This window comes from Cinclus cinclus, chromosome 1 (genome assembly GCF_963662255.1).
Source record: "Cinclus cinclus chromosome 1, bCinCin1.1, whole genome shotgun sequence".
Taxonomy (NCBI): Eukaryota; Metazoa; Chordata; class Aves; order Passeriformes; family Cinclidae; genus Cinclus; species Cinclus cinclus.
Window position 1 is genome coordinate 139,138,534 of NC_085046.1, and position 16,652 is coordinate 139,155,185.

The window sequence follows — 16,652 nt, forward strand, 5'->3', positions numbered from 1 at the left end:
CATTATTCTTGATGGCTCTTAAAAAGGCAGTAGAGTCATTAAGCTCAAGTAGAGCTTAGCTCACTCAAACTGAAGACAGTTCACTTACGAGAAAGGTCAGACCCCTGAAACTAAAAGGAAGTAAATAAGTGAAAAATTAGTGAAGCAAACAAGCTTGATTTGTTCCTTTGAACAGCATGGAAGAATGACAAAAATACACAATTTATAATCTAATCCTGAAAACATTGTTTACAAAAATGGTGTCACAAGCAAAACTTCTATGACCCACTAATAGAATGTTTGTAATTTAACTTCAGATATGTAGTTAATTGATCCCATTTGTTTAGGGGAATTAATTAACTGAAAACCAACCAGTTTCACAAATTAAAAAGAAGAAAGCAAAAACACTTACAGCAGTTGGATCCTTCAAATGAAGCTGAGTAGCTGTCACTTGTTTAAAACCACCAGGATAACTAGAACAACGAAACAAACATACAAGCTTCACTCCACACACTCAAGCATGATGTTAACAAAAGTATCACTACATCTTGAACAATGGTGCAATGGTATTATAGGTCCTCAAAAAAAGAAGTTGTTCTCATGAGCCCAAAAACTGTATTTTATTTATCCTGTCAACTACCTAATTTCAACACTATTTGTGCTTTCTTATTCATTCACTTTAGTATGAAGAACCTTCATACTTCTTGTATGCGTCACAAGCAAAGAAATATTTTTTTTAAATCTGTTTATTAAATGCACCATAACAGCTATAGCATGCAACAGGAATAAGATATGCAGAACTCTGAAATATTTCCAGATGATCAAGACTCACAACCAGTCTGTGGCTGACATAAGAGACATCCATTTTGAACTATATTTATTATTATCTTGCTTTTCTAAATAAAACTTAGGAAGACTTGGCATATCTACAGTAATAAAATATTAATTTTACTGCAATGGATCCATCTTTCTAAAGCCTATATGACATGTTGAAGCTGCACTAATTTAGATGTATACATAAGCTTTAAATGAATGACAGCATAGAGTAAGAAATTACGTGGAAGTCAGGTAAAGTTGGATTTCATTTTGATTGAATTACATTATTAGGCATCAGCCTAAGTGAAATGAAAATAAGCCCAGCATCACGAAGACATGGCCACTGAGCTGCATGGACTTAAGTATTGGTTTTGCATGTACAATTATTTTTACTTATTCAAAACCAATTTAGGTACTTAAGCAAGTGCTTTAACTTACGTGGTAGGTTTTTACAGAAAAATGTAGGTCATAGGGGAGATGGAGAAAAGAAAAAAAAGCACACAATAATTTCCCTCACCTCTGAACAAGAACTTCTCAGCAATTCAGCAGTTTTAGGATTGCACCATTAGCACTAGCAAAATTAGCTTTCTCAGTGTGATTTATTCATCTCTCAATTGGATACACTGTGGCACTCAGATTATTATGTATTAGTATCATTGTATAAAATAGGAGCACTGAACCAATCACCCACACCCTGTCTGCAGTTGATTATTGCACTCTCTACTGTAAACAAGTTATGTCTGCCAGAATAATATATTTTACATTATTGTATATAACATTGTACTGTACATCATTACTGCTTGAAAGCATTTCTTTTTTAAATTGCTTTTCAGACTTCTTTTCATCCTCTGATTCAATATTTTCTGTTAGGTAAGTAGGTCCTGATAGGATAAAGTAATTAAAGTTGGTGACTATATACATATATATATATATATATATATATATATATCTATATATATATATATATATATATCTTAAATGTATAGTGAGTGCCAACAGAAATATCTTTTATGACACAGCAGACAGAATAGTCCAGATCACTGGGTTCAGAGATTAACATGAAACACAATCTCAGTCAGCAAATCTATTAACTCATTCTGGCTACTTTTGAGTTAAATTATTTCCCTAGCAACTTACACTGTGTATAAAAAAAATAAAAAAACCCCACAACAACAACAACAAAAAGAAAGAAAAGAAAAAGGAGGAAAAAGGTTTACACCATTTTAAACATCATAACACATGCAAAAAAAAAAAAACCCCTAAAAGTTAAAGCAAGAGCTCCCTTTTAAAGCAATATGCCAAAAAGATTTCAACTATTAAGAAAATATGACATGAAATTTACCACAAGCTCATTACCACAAGCTTTATTTACTATAAAGCTTACCCAGTATGTGAAGAATATACTTTCTGTTCCCATTTGTTACCAGAGAAGGCAATATGTCTTGTATTTATTATGACAACATGATCTCCACAGTCATCTATGAGGTATAGATAAGTGGAAAATATTAAAGAAAACCACAGAGGGAATCAATCAAAATAACAACTATTATGTGTGGAATACATAAACAGTAGCATATAAACAAACCTTCCATAAAACTGAAATTTAAAGATCTGAGCTTTTTGAGTCACACTATCCGAATCAGCACTTAAACACCAGCCTTAATTACTGCTTTTAGTACTATGGGGTTAGAAGGCAGGTAAGCAGGTAAAATACTATCAGGCCAGATGAGTAAACCACTGCAATTATTCAGCTAAGATTTGGAAAGCTGGATTATGGGAGAATTCCTATTCTACACATTATGCTGCATATACACCTGTATTTAAAAAAAATATATATGTATGTATATTACTTTCTTATAGAAACAGCATCTGTGTTTACTGAAGGACTGAACATTTGGGGTAAGTAAAATACTTTTATTAAATAGTTACACTCTCAGGCAAATATGCAATGAGAGAAATATCAGGGAGAAAAAGCCCTAAAAACACCACCCCCAACAGTCCTGTTGGGAAAAACATCACATTTTCATCTATCAAACAGGAGCAAATGTTACAGCATACACACCTATGTTGAGAGTTATATCAGCAACTTTAACATCAAAAGTTCCTTAAGTTCAATGTTTATAATCTGTCACCAACTCCCTGCCAGAAACAGTTAGTTAAATAGGGCTTCTGTAGTAATGAAGTGCTAAGAAAACCTCTATTATCTCAAAAATATCACATAAATAGGAGAAAAGATGTAGTTTTTCATTTCAGAATAATGATCTTGATCAGCTTTATTAAGCTATAATCACCCATTCACCTAAAGTGAAAATTTCTCTGAAGTTCAGCCTCATTTGCATCACCATATTAGAACACAAGTATTTGAAGAGGCTCACTTGATTAAAACATTTTTGAATATTTGAAAACAATGTAGCTACACAAAGCAGGGTTAAAACTGACCATGCATTTTTTGATAGGTGTGCATAATTAATCAAAGCAAGTTTCACAACTTAAGTTATTATTTTTTAATCTTGTATTCTTTAATGCTCCACTTTCAATTACAGCTGGAAGTGCAAATGCAATTTACACATTTTTGTTGCTGCAGCCTTTCACTGCTGACAGTTCAGTTCTAAAAACACTACATGTCTTCATAAATATCAGGGAACTAGACACTGGACTTTGTGATTTTTTGCTGTTTTGGTTGGGAAGATGATACATTAAGCTCAGCTTAAGGAAATTTCTGCCAACAGTCTTCCACTTACGTGAACACTGAATTAACAAATATTAATACCAAATTAAAAACAAAACAAAAAAATCCCCCAATGTTACTCTATCCAAGAATCTGTAATCACACAGACACAAAGTTATTTGTTAATTAAAAATAAAAAAAAAGCAAAAGAAGCATCAAGTATATAAGCCACAAGCTCCTGCATACTTTGCTCTCCTAAATGTCTCATTAGGAGTAACCAACCAATTGCTGTCAATCTGTGTAAAGCAATTAGTACTGATTTACAGAATGTTTTAAACAAAATGAAGTTATCCTTGAAATACTTTCCAAGACTTTGTAACTTCACAGACATAAAAGTATCACAGGTCTTTCAAACAGGGCAACTAAAACATTTTCCTCTCAGCATCGGCTTTATTTCTCAAGACAGCCTTAAGTCTCCAGTGACATCTTGTGGATACAACAAAATTTGCAACAGCAGAACTCTGATATTAAAAAGTCTTTACAACACTAAAAATCCTACCTCCTATTGTGAAATAGATTGAGTACAATTTTACTACATACACTTCAACACCTATGACCCAACTTTAAGGCTTCCTTTATGTTTCAGTAACGTGTGTGGAAAAATTTGCATGGGTATTACAGGAAGCACTGTACCAGTGGTGTGAAGATCAAGATTTTTTATTATTTATAAAACGCTTATCCCCATGAGACGGGCACTACAGCATTACAAGTAATGAACACGATTACAGCTGCATCTTTATAGGTGAATCTCTGATTTGTAGAAAAACAAAACGATGGTTTTATTTAAACAAGGTACCTTTCAACAATGATTGTTGCCCATTTAAGAATCAGACAGGTCCCAGACTCCTCACCACAGAATGTGTGAGGCAGGAAGGGGCCTTTGAAGGTCATGTCATCTAAACCCTGTGCTCAAAGTAGGACCAGCTTCTGAAAATCACAGATGGAGACTTCATAACCTCTTGGGCAATGACTTCCCACTACTCTCACAGTAAAAAACGTCTTATCTAATGTTCACAGTATCCTGTGTTTCAGTTTGTACCCACTGCCTCATGAAAACAGGACTTCTTTGCACCTTATTCAGAATGAAGCACTCTAAGACTGTGGTCCTGAACATCTACTGAAAGGAAGCACTCAGATTTTTCTTTATGTGCACTGTGAACTAAATTTCGAAAAACTTAACATTTAAAATCAAAAAAACATGTTCTGAACTTTTTTAAAAATGAAAGAAAAACCCACCGTAATTCAGCTACTCAGAATACATAAATTACAAATTCATAATATCCTTTACATGTATTGGTAAAGAAACAGCATTAGCTTGTGGAGGGGTATGATGGAAAAAGATGAGAAAGAAAACCAATTAATTTATAATTTATAACAACCGAGAAATGTAATCTTTTATAATAGGCTTGATTTTAAAACTGAAATTGGAAGAGACGTGCATGTGAAGAAAAGCAAATTTGCTTTCATCTGTTGCAATACTCACTTAGTGCATGATATATTGGTTTATGTCTGCCTTCGAGTCTGATTACAGTGGCAGCCGCTATTTTTCCTGGGGGCTGCATCTTCGCATCGAGGAGGTACCAGGCTCTGGCAAAAGTAGCCCATTGCTGAAAAGAAAGAGGGTCAGTACTCATCATAGGAAAAGCTCACACTACAATCTATCTTCCTCAATTAAATCAACACTTCTTTTACATTCAAAAATACCAGAAAAAATACTGATATGCAGCACCACCCACCTTCAAATAACCTTTAAAAGGCCGGAGCACCGCGATACACCCAGCGCAGTGCGATGGGCACGCCTAACACCACAGACAGCTGACGGGTCCTGAGGGCTTTGTTTCAAAAATGCAGATCTCGTGCTGCAAGCTTCCATTACCGCCACTTCAACCGTAACATCCTGCCGGATATTTAATGCCCAAGGCCCGCTTCCCTCCCCGTGAAGGGCCCAGCTCCCCCACGCGCAGCGTTGGGACCCGCGGCAGTCCCTGCGCCCCAGACACGTCGCACACAGCGGCTCCCGCCAGCGGCACCCTCAGCACGGACATGGGCAGCAGCCCCGGGCGCTCAGCGGGACCCGGCGATCCTCGGGGCCCTCCCGCTCCCTCACGGCCCCGGGTCCGTGGCGGAGGCCGCGCTCACCTGGGCCGCCCGGCTGTAACTCGCCATTCGCGGGGCTCAGGGGGCGCGGCCGGCGCCGCGGGAAGCGGAAGCGCTGCCCTGCGAAGGGCGGGCCCGGGCGGCAGCGCGGGACCTTCGGAGCGGCGCCGGCCGCGGTCCCGGCCGGCCATGGACCGCTACGTGCTGCTCCTGAGCTGGGGCGAGCGCCGGGCCGAGGGCGGGCCCGCAGCTGCGAGCGCCGCGGGTACCGCAGGGGAAGGGCCGGGGCCGCGGGGCCCGGCGGGCGCTGGGCGAGGTCGGGGCCGGGCGCTGCTCCGGTGCCCGCGACGCTCTCCCGGCTCCTACCTCCCTAAACACCCCTTGGCTTTCAGGCTGGAAGTCTTTGGGGCCTTTAACCTGCAGGAACTTGGGGGGGGGGGGCTGCTTTATTGCGGTGATGCCATGTAACTCCGTAATGTGTTCCCGAGCATGACTTAAAGGAGAGTTTAGGAAAAAATTGCCTTTTTAAACTGCAAATCTGCAGGTGATAGTTCTTTTAAAAAACCCAGACAGCCCTTTTCTTCCTTCTCCCCTAAATTCACTTTCTTATACCACACGGAACTTTATACTGTATTTGCAAAAATGTAAGATTTAACTTTTTTTTTGTTTTGTGTTGTTGTTGTTGTTTTTTTGTTGTTTCCTAGCTGGTACTGCTGCAGACATGTATCAGTTCCTGAAAGAAAGTTCTAATGCATCTATAAATGCAGACATGAGCACATTCCCAGGTAAGTATGGCAATTCACAGTGGGGTAGGGCAGGTGTTACCAAGGAATTGGCCTATGCATGTTCTGTTAGGGGAAACAAATCAGAAATTTAAGTAAACCCAGTTGCTGTGGTGTGGGTTCCTGCTGCTCTTGTTTCTGTGGAGAACTTACATAATTTCAACAGCCAAGGTATTAGGAGATGGTTAGGTTGATGGCTTGTGAGAAATGAAGGGGAAGGGTTTTGAAGAGTTGACAAATTTCAGTCCAGTTGAGCAAGGAAGAGTAGGAAAGGACTTCTTTCTCAAGTCAGTGGGAAGCATTAAATTTTTAATTACTCCCATAATGTCTTATATTTTTTTACAGTGGAAGCAGTACTTGTCTGTTGAGTAATAGCTCAGAACCTTAAGCCATGAATATTAAATCATTTTTTCACCTTAGAATAGGTATCTTAAAATCTGCTTTAGTACTTTTAGGGGCTGTGTGTTTGTGTTTTGTTGTTTTGTGTTTTTTAAAATTAAAAATGCTTAGTTCTTTACTTGGTTTGGTTATCTACTGTTATAAGATCATCTTGTCACAGATGTGTCATATAATTGGGATTTGTGTGGGAAACCCACTATAAGCTCTTGAAATTCCCAGAGATGAGAATGTTAATCTGTTTTCAACTTCTGTGCTTTTTATTGCATAGAACTGGTGCTAGAGCATCTCGTTTTGTGAACTCTAAATCATATTATAAAAGGTGTTACTTAGTTCATAGACCATGCACAGAGAAAGCAATGTTACCCAGAACAGAGAGGGGTCAAATATTTCCTTACTCACTAACAGTCAGAGGGTCAGTAATAGACACTTGCCAAGATACTTACCTATTCCTTAATATGTTTAGAACTTAGTTATTATGCCAAAGGAAAATAGAATTTGAGTAAGTGTTGCACATTAAATGACTTCCAGAGTCTTACATCTCTTACGGAGATGTTTGTTATAATAGGAAGAATAGATTGTAGTGAATTGATTTATTTAAATAACTGTTTTATCTCTTCACAGCATGCTCAGTGGCTGGTATTCCAGGTGCAAAGAAGTGGTATTTTGCAAGTCATGTCATTTGTGGTTATTATCAGGTAAGACAAACTTTTTTAGAGTATAACTTCCTCATCCATCTGCCTGACTGCAGAACAAGCTAAAACTATGATGTTCAAAACTCTTTTGCTTATTTAAGTCTTTTTGTTTGGTTAGTTCTGCAGTTCTGACTGGGAGGAAATAAATGTTGACACACAGAAAAATGAAGACTCTCACCAAGCAAGCACTGAGGAGAACCTGGGGACCACACAAACTTTTGAGGAAGATGACAGTAACAGTCAGGAATCACTGTCTTTGACTGAGTATGTGTATTACTATTTTTATTATAAGGACAGGGATCTGACATCTAACAGTGATGACCCAAGGGCATCAAGAAAGTTTAACAAGTGAGAGTTACCACCAAAGCAAGAGTTAACTATGAACAATCCCCTACTAGTACTGAAAATACTTTTATTTTGTTTAACATAGCTTTACATTTTTTACAGATGATTTTATAGGATAACTGAAGAATTTCCTAACAGCCAAGGTTAAAGATAGAAAAATTTCTTGCTAATTCCTCTTGAATCCTACTTCCAGTTTTACTGCAGATTATTTCTGTGTCATTAGGCCTACTTCTGTCTTAGTAAAAGAGGACATGATTTCTAATATATATATAAGATACTTACATCAGGTACCGTCCATTAGTTGTAGCTTTTTGTTTCTAAGTGACTTTGTTTATTTTTTGGTTCCAAGTATGTTGTTCTTCATTTTTAGTATCTATGATGAAGCTGCTGAAAATCTGCATCAATTAGCTGATAAATTGCCTGCCCCAGGTAATCTGTCTTTAAAAACCAATCTCATTGGAGTTTATCTTGTTTAGTTACTGATCTAAAAACTCATCTGGTGAAAGCATAGTGAATGGAAAAGTTCAGAGAATGTTAGTTTGGTGACAATGCAGCTCTTGAAGATAGTTTAGGAACCTGGGCATGGTTGGCATTGCAGCTCAGCTTGAGGACTAGTTTGCTGCTTGTTTCTTTGGCAGGCTGTAGTTCAGTAAAGTTTAAAATAGCTATTTATATAATAAATGTATCCATCTGAAATAGCACCAAAGTAATCATAGTAAGCAATAAAAAGCTCAACACAGGAAATTTCTTAGTAAAATAAGGAAGATATTGATATCAGGCTTACATCTGATTTGACAGCTGCTTGCTTGTGGGTGGGAGTCAAGAAGATGAGAAGGAAAATACATCAGAACTGTTGGATTCGGATTTTGTAAACTCGAGATACACATGACCTTGCATGTTAATGTTGCATAATGTTGCAGAAGTTGATTTGGGATAACAAGGAAACTCAAGAAGAATGAAAAATAACAGTTTAGTGTTAAAAGCAGTAAAGTCACATAGATAGTTGTACAGGAGACCTCTCATCTATCATTGCTGAGTGAGAGAGGAGAAAGGTACAGAACCACTGTCACTGAAGGAGTGATGAAACATTCTGTGTTTGTCTAAGAGGAGCAGCAAGAGATGAGCTAAAATGTGTGAAGAGTGTTTTAAATCTTGAAGTTATTTGGTATTTTTGCTGGTTTTAGTGCAATTAGTGTTAACAAATACTATTCTGTCTTTAAATTACTGAATAATTTACTGAATCATGATACTTTGAGCCACACACAACTATTTTATAGGCAGAGCAATGATTGATGTAATCCTGCATGCTGTTGAATGTGATGGACCCAAGTTAAAGGACTGCTTACCTGCTATTGGTGCCCTGAAACACCTGAGAGAGTGGCACTCTGCACAGATCACTATTGCAGCAAGTGATGCTAAAGGGTATGGCATTTATTTCAGGGCTAAAACAAGGTCACTTCTGTTGTGTTAGCATAGATCAGTAGGTTGAAATAAAAGCAGCATGTTGAGTACTTTATGTGTATACTTTGAAAATACATAAATTAGTCATCTCTTATTGTTTTTGGGGGGGTGGAATTAATTACTCATCATGATTTATGGTAAATGCTTGCCCTAACCAGAGAAGCAGGCAAAAAGCCAGTCCTCTGCACTTCTTGTTTTCTGTGGGAGCAAAGAGTAAAATATTTTCTCTTCTCTTTCCATGGGTTCAGTGTGCATACGATGTTTTCACATTGTATTTATTATGCTATGGCATAACTTGTATATTGATTATAGTTTTAATTAATCCATACTACTGTTGGTTTTACTTTAAATTTTATATTACCTTTGTTATTACATTTCAGGGAGGAAAAGTAGAGTGCCTTACTTGTCCATTTTGTAAAAGGAGTATAAATGCTCTATTACTTCCTGAATGTTTTCCAAGATTCTGTTAGTATGAAGAGCTACTGAGACTATTAATTCCAGTTGAGATTAAGTCCAGTAATTTGCATACTGTCTTCCTCTAATTGACATATAAACACCATGATATATCTCACCATATATAAACCACAGTGATTTGGGGTTTTTATTCCATGAAGTGAATGGTTGTGTGGATACTGAACAACTTGGCAAGGTCTGCACTTTCCTGCCTCTCCATGCCCAAAAGGTTGAAATTTGCTTCTTAGAATATGTCGTTAAGCTTAATCCTAGTTTAATAAAACTATTTAAAAAGGTAAATGTTCAGTCCTTGGATCGAATAAGCAATATACCTACTATACAGTATTTCCTGAGATATGTGGAGGACATGAAAATTACTCAGTGACTTCCACAAACACTTGATCTCATTGATAGCCCATGGAACCAGCTTTTGACTGGATAAATTTTTCTGCTGCCTTTTATTAAAGTGAGATTGTTTGGGGAGAGAAGATCTCTGATGAAAGTTATTTCACTTATTCTTCCTGTTCTGTTGGTGGTGCTAGTCCCCTTAGAAGACAGTCTGCCAGCAGAACCCACAGTCACTGGCTGTTCTCTCTCTTGTTGAATTAGGATAATGCTTGTGGTGCAGTCATATCTGCATTTAGAAGGTTAACTATAAACCACTTGGACAGACCAGTGATAGCCCCACTGATGGCTGCCAGGCTTTGCTGCAGCTTCTAGCACCCAGCATTACTTTGTTGTACTTCAGCTTGCCATTGCCAGTCTTATGTCAAAGTTCTTTGCTGTCACTTTCATGGAGCATATGAACAACTTCCTTTACCAAGCCTGAACAAGCAATTCTATAATATTTTTTACTTTGTGGAATATAAAGCTTTTCTAAAGCTTTATCTGTCTTGACATATACAAGATTGTTCAGTGCTAGGAGGTCATAGGTAAATTCAGTCAAACTGTCCTGCATGTTTATTTGTAATACTAAATTCAGTAAGATTAATTCTTTGATGTTTTTACAGTAACTGGCAAAAGATTGCAGACTATCTGGCAGCAGACTTTGTATCAGCAGATGATATAACAAATATCATTGATTTAAATGAACTCTGGAGAGGAAAGATTCAGATATGGGAAAGAAAGGTAAAATAACTTTTATTATTGCAGTGGTTATTTTTTAAAGCATGTGTGTAACTAATTTAAAATATTTATTGTGCAGTGCATTTTATTCCTTAGGCCAAATCTGTTTTCAACCATGTAATTCATAGGTAATGTACAATGTGACTGGGTAGGTGGCAGGATGAAATGATAAATGAGATCAATGCATCAAGGTCTGAACTTCAGAAATCCAGATGCTCCCCTCTTAAATATTTTCCCTAAAGTTTACTGTTCAAAACTATATTGCTTTGTATCTATCACGAATCATTGTCATGCAGGTGTAAGTCATTGTTGCCAGCATGTCTCATGTTTCTGCAAAACCTGAGAGCTTTGTGACAATATTTACATTTTCAGTATTACTGTTTTGGGTTTAATAGTTGGTTATCTAAGTTTAGTATTTTCTCTTAGTTTTACAGTTCTGATAAAATAATGTTAATTGTTAAAAATAATAACACATCTAACTGGCTGAAGACAAATAATTTTTCTCTCTTTTTGACACATTTATTGTCTTCTTTTTTTTCCAGTTTGGATCGGGAGTGGATTTTCCAGAATTTTGTATAAAAAGCACTTCAGCCAAGACATTCAGGACTGCAAATTTAAGTTCTTGCTTTGCTGCTAAAAGAGAGTGGCAATCAAGGAATACTGATACTTTGCCAGAAGCAAGTATTATTCTTGGTCTTTCTTTGAGTTTTCGAGTTCATCTGTTTTACTTTCTGGAGAAAATTAGTAATTGAGGAAACCTTAGTCAGCACTGAAAATTCAGTATAAAAGTAATGATTGGATAAAATTGATGAATATTTCTTTTGTACATCTGTGTTGTCAAATCAGATCCTTAAAACGTCATCTTTTTGTTCTTAGAAATACAATACCAGGTGTTTTTCAAGTAGAAATTGTGACTTAGTACAGTTTAATCCTCAAAACGGTTCAATTATTAATTCTGTATTTATCTAGCCCTTCCCACTTAATTTTAAAACTTTGGGTTTGGCTTTTATTTTGCAGTCTTGCTGTTTCATGTTTTCTACTGGAAATAGATTATTAATGAGAACTCCAGAATCATATGTGTTGATGTAAACAAAAACGAGTGTTATTGGTAGATGAGCGAAAATTGGTATCAGTTTAGAGTTCATTTTCATTGTTTAAACATGTGCATTTTGTATTGCATTTGTCTGTTCCTGGTAGATCATATTTTATTTTGGGTAAGAGTTAGAACTTATTTGATGCATGTTGTTGACATTCTCCAAAGTCAATTTTATTAAAAATACTGAATACCTTTCTTTTTTTCATATAATTTGGTATAATGTTATGAAATGTTTCTGTATTCCTTTATACCTCTTTCAGATGTTATCTGCAAGGCTAGTGCCTCCAGCCAAACACTTAAGGAACTTCTGCTGATACATCATCATATATAGTGTTACATATATAGGTTTTTATTTGGTCTCTTTTCAGGTCTTTCATTACTATGGTCCTGCACTGGAATTTTTACAGATGGTGGTGCTCTCTGATCTACCTTCTGTTTTTGTATCAGACCTGGAGTTTGAGCTGTATCCTTTTTTTAAGGATCTAAACTACTACTGATAATTGTCTGTAGCAGAGAGAAGAAGATCAGCATCTGCCCATGCAAGCAGCAGACAGATGATGATAGGCAAGGGCTCGTTGCATTCTAGCCTGCCAATATAGTCATAGTGATTCTTCACAACTAGATTTTTTAATTTTGAAATTTGAATTACAGTAGTGATAACCATGTGTTGTTGATATTATTGCATATATAATTTGTCTGTTGATATACATGCTCTTAGTGGAAAAAGAATAGAGAAATGTTTATTCTGTGTAAGTTTAAAAAAAGTCTGAGGCCTTTCTAATGAATGAATGAATGTAACATGCTTCACAAGATAGGAACATTTGTCCACAAACCATGTTTTTATTGTGCAGTGGCACAATCTATGGCAAGGTTCAGCAGAGGAGTTCTCTTGAGTGTGTGCTGCAGAGATCTCGAGATATATTACTATTGGTTTTTAAAAGTATGTGCTTTTGCTGCTAGTCTTGGTGTACCAATACCTTAGGATTTATAAGCCTCCTATGATTTTGAATATATAAATATATTTTTCTGTCTGCCTGTAATAGAGATGTCAATGGTGTATTTTGTAATATAATATTTTCTAATATATCACTTTACCTGGAGAGGTGAATTTTTGTATTTTGTAGTACTGTAGTATCAAATGGTGCTTCCAGTGCTTCTTTCAAATATGATAGTAACCTGATTTGTAAAATAGAGGTATGTAGTTCTTTGTGAAGATGATGTTCCTTAAACTGTTCTGTTCAGGAGCCTGTCAAGAAAGAATACCAAGCAGGCATCTACACTGCTTTTGGACCAGATTTCTTTTCTCTCTGGGAAGGTAAAAACTTTTTATTTATGTATAGCAGAAAAATGAAGGTATGTATATTGCCTATAAAAGACACAGGAATAATATTTTTGAACCTAGTCTCTGTCTAAGCTTCTTCAATATTTAATTCTAAAGCAAACTTGGATTTCAATGGTCCATGCTATACATACCCACTGAATAGTTTCATCTCAGCTAAGTTTCAATATCCTAAAACATTTTCTAATTTTTGATCCTATCCTGACAGATAATTTCTGTGCTATCTTAATTGAGCTATTGATTTTTTTAACAAAAGGCAGGCATGTATTCAGCCTAAAAAATTTATCTAACTACTGTGAAATGGTAAGCTTTTTTAATTTTATATGTGCATATTCTGATTTTGGATAAAAGGAGTTCATGAAACATTTACAGTCCTGCTTTTTTCCCCTCCCTCCTCTGCCTTGGAATTATAGTGAGATTATTCATAGCCACGGTATTAGTTTGAAGATATTTTTCCTGAACATTCTATCACTTTTACATATAAGGTAATACATCTTGTTTAGGAAACTTCTTTAGTGTTTATAAAATAAATCTTTGCCATTCAAAACAAACCTGCACTTCGAAAATGGTGACACAGTTATTATGAATAATATATGTTTTTTGTTTACTGTGAAGGTAATAATGTTATTCCATTATGTTTGTATATATCTTTGGCTGTATGTTTCATTTTCAGTTTGTTATTTGGGTTTTTAGTAACTCTTTTTCTCCTCTGCTACTCCATTCTCCATTAACTGAGCCAGAAAAGAAAAAAGGTCCTTTTTCTAAGGCTGTACTCAAAGTATCTTTTAAAATGGTTTTATATTTGTAAATATCCAAGGTTATCTTCATTTTACTTAAGAGCACTGAACACTTTGTTATATATATCTTGCAATCAAAAGACTTGCACTTCTACTAGTTTTTATAAAGAAGAAGCCCAAACAGTGAAAACATGTTTTCAGGTTACTTTTTATAGTCTGCTCATGTTGTATTGAATATATTTTGAAAATAAGTTTCTCATAGGTATTTTTGTCAGTCTGCTACTGGAAATATTGCACATTCATAGACTTTTCTAGTACCTGTAATAGCATTGCTTTATTTCTTGAGTATTCAAATATGTCTTCAATTTTTCTGTTATACTTCAAGCCAATAAGCACTATATAGAAACATAAACATAGTCCAGTATCTGGTTAAGGGACAAGGGTAATATGTAGGAAGGGGAAAAAAAAAATTTCATAGGAATGCAGAGTCACTGATGACAATTATTATCTTTGATTTCTCTTTTCATTCTGGATACTGTTTTACAGAAATGCTTGTAGCCAGGTTATGGAGATACTTGCAATACATTATAAATACCTTTTTATGTATGAAATGAAAATTCAGCAGTTCATGATCTCTCAGTTGGACCAAAAAATAAACACAATTTTTACAGCTTTTGTGTAAAAATTTTGATTGATATGAATGACAAATATGTTAAGTGGAGATGTTTTTCTTCAGTTCAAGTAGATTTGAAATAATGCCAAATCAGTAGCTCAAGAATGAAATGTAAAACAGGTTTCACTAATATTTCATGTCCTATATTCGCTCTCCTTATTTAGGTGGGAGCTTTATTTACATTGCCATGTAATGTAAGCAGTGCAGTCATCCCATCTCCCACCCAGCTGAGCACCAAGAAATGGAAGGAATATATGGCTAAGAAACCCAAGGTCATTTCTGGTATGTGTACTTTGTTGTGGTTGTAAGTATATGTGTCTGTATATATATATATGTGTGTGTGTGTATATATGTATGTGGTGAGTTTTTTTCTGTACGTCAGTGAAATGAACCAGTGGTTGTAATCTTCATTGACACGAGAAGATTTGGTGAATGCAAGTTCAGCTATGCAAACCTGTAGGAAGGAAAATGGTAACATGGCAAGCTTTGGTGAAACAATGCATCTCCTTTAAACTGCTTTTGTGTCATGTCTGTCAGTTAAGATCCAATTTCCACACATCTTTCTAAGCTGATTTAAGTAAAATCCATGGCACAGAGATCTGCTTCTGCAGATGGAATTCAAGTCAGCTTCACTGAGGTGCTTCCCTTCTTGTTTAAGGATTTCCGGAGGCTCTTGAGTGCACTTGCATTTAATTTCAGTCTCTCCTGGGAAAATACAGCCTGTTAAAAAATGCTGAATGCCTCCATTCTGGGAGCCAGTGTTCTAAACCTGTGATTGGAAAACGTGCTCTCTGATGGCAGCTGAGTCTCATACCCTGTGCCAGTGCTTGGAAATCTGATTCAGAAATTGGGACAAGAGAATCACTGCAGACCCAGGGTAGGGGAAGTTTCTCAGTCAGCCACTAAATGTGTCCTGCAAGTGGAGGCACTGTACAGGTAGTGACTGACTGAGGTTTGTAAGCACTTGAAAACATCAGGCTAAAAGGAATTTGGTGGTAACCCAGTGCTTAAAGTACTTACATAGGACACAGTCAAGTGCTGGATTCTGACTTCTTTCATAATTTTGTTTATACATTGTTTAATATATAATTAATATAGATTCCAAGGAACGGTGACTATTTCTGTTGCCAACTCAAGACAGTTCTTTTTAACAAGTATGCAGATGAGGATGGCTCATATTGGTGACTGATACCTTTTCAGATTTAGCGACAGGAAAAAATTGAGAGGAATTAGGAAGAGTTGTGTAACAGGACAAAAAGCTAAATTATGGAATAGGTGCTGGCAGTGTTGCCTTTTTCCTAACCTGGAAATGAAACTCAAGATAATTTTAGCAAGGAAGTAATATAAAAGAGTATCTTTAATGAAGGCCTTCAAAAACAGTTATCAAAAGATGTCCGCAAAAGCCCACCCCTCCCTTGGGGTGAGTACATTTCTAGGCTTTAGGAAATAAGCATAATTGATGAAAAGCACCACTTAGGAGGACAAGTGGTGATGCAGTTCCCCCCCAGGTCAACCCCCTTCTCTGGAGCCCCCCTTCTGCACTAGTTGTACTCTGTCCAGGAGAATATATCTTCAAGAGTTGTTCTTTGCCTTGGTTCCCAGGAAGAACTAAGATAGTACAGAGCCTTGTGCCTCCCAGGGCTTGGAGTTCTGAAATTAGTTTTGTCATTCTGCTTAGGGAAAGGCCATGGAAAAGTACTGGGAAAACTAGCTACTAATAAAATAGGTGACAGAGTTACAAATATATGTGTGAAGAATACTGAGAACATAAAAAAAGGCAAAACTCAAATGGCATCAGCAGTATATAGATCTAAAGTTATCTCTGCTTGTTTGGAAGGGGTAAAGTACAGAGGGTGTAGAGCTGGTCACAGCAGCAACATTTGTATTTATTGCAGAGATACTACTGATGCAGTCAAATGAGCACAAGACC

The 16,652-nt window shown here is 36.5% G+C and overlaps 2 protein-coding genes across 2 annotated transcripts in view; one reads left to right on the forward strand and one right to left on the reverse strand.

The window, feature by feature from the left end:
• Positions 1–5,689, reverse strand: part of MRPL13 (mitochondrial ribosomal protein L13) — a 29,637-nt gene extending 23,948 nt beyond the window's left edge. Inside the window, exons 1-4 of the mRNA XM_062503724.1 lie at positions 5,663–5,689; positions 5,007–5,130; positions 2,180–2,273; positions 392–452 (exon numbers count right to left, since the gene is read on the reverse strand). Of these exons, the coding sequence (XP_062359708.1) occupies positions 392–452; positions 2,180–2,273; positions 5,007–5,130; positions 5,663–5,689 (306 nt within the window). The remainder of the gene's footprint in view (positions 1–391; positions 453–2,179; positions 2,274–5,006; positions 5,131–5,662) is intronic.
• A 120-nt stretch (positions 5,690–5,809) lies between these two features.
• Positions 5,810–16,652, forward strand: part of MTBP (MDM2 binding protein) — a 28,339-nt gene continuing 17,496 nt past the window's right edge. The window contains exons 1-11 of the mRNA XM_062503734.1: positions 5,810–5,885; positions 6,325–6,405; positions 7,423–7,496; positions 7,612–7,757; positions 8,209–8,267; positions 9,116–9,260; positions 10,763–10,880; positions 11,420–11,554; positions 12,342–12,436; positions 13,216–13,288; positions 14,887–15,004. Coding sequence (XP_062359718.1) covers positions 5,810–5,885; positions 6,325–6,405; positions 7,423–7,496; positions 7,612–7,757; positions 8,209–8,267; positions 9,116–9,260; positions 10,763–10,880; positions 11,420–11,554; positions 12,342–12,436; positions 13,216–13,288; positions 14,887–15,004 — 1,120 coding nt within the window. The remainder of the gene's footprint in view (positions 5,886–6,324; positions 6,406–7,422; positions 7,497–7,611; positions 7,758–8,208; positions 8,268–9,115; positions 9,261–10,762; positions 10,881–11,419; positions 11,555–12,341; positions 12,437–13,215; positions 13,289–14,886; positions 15,005–16,652) is intronic.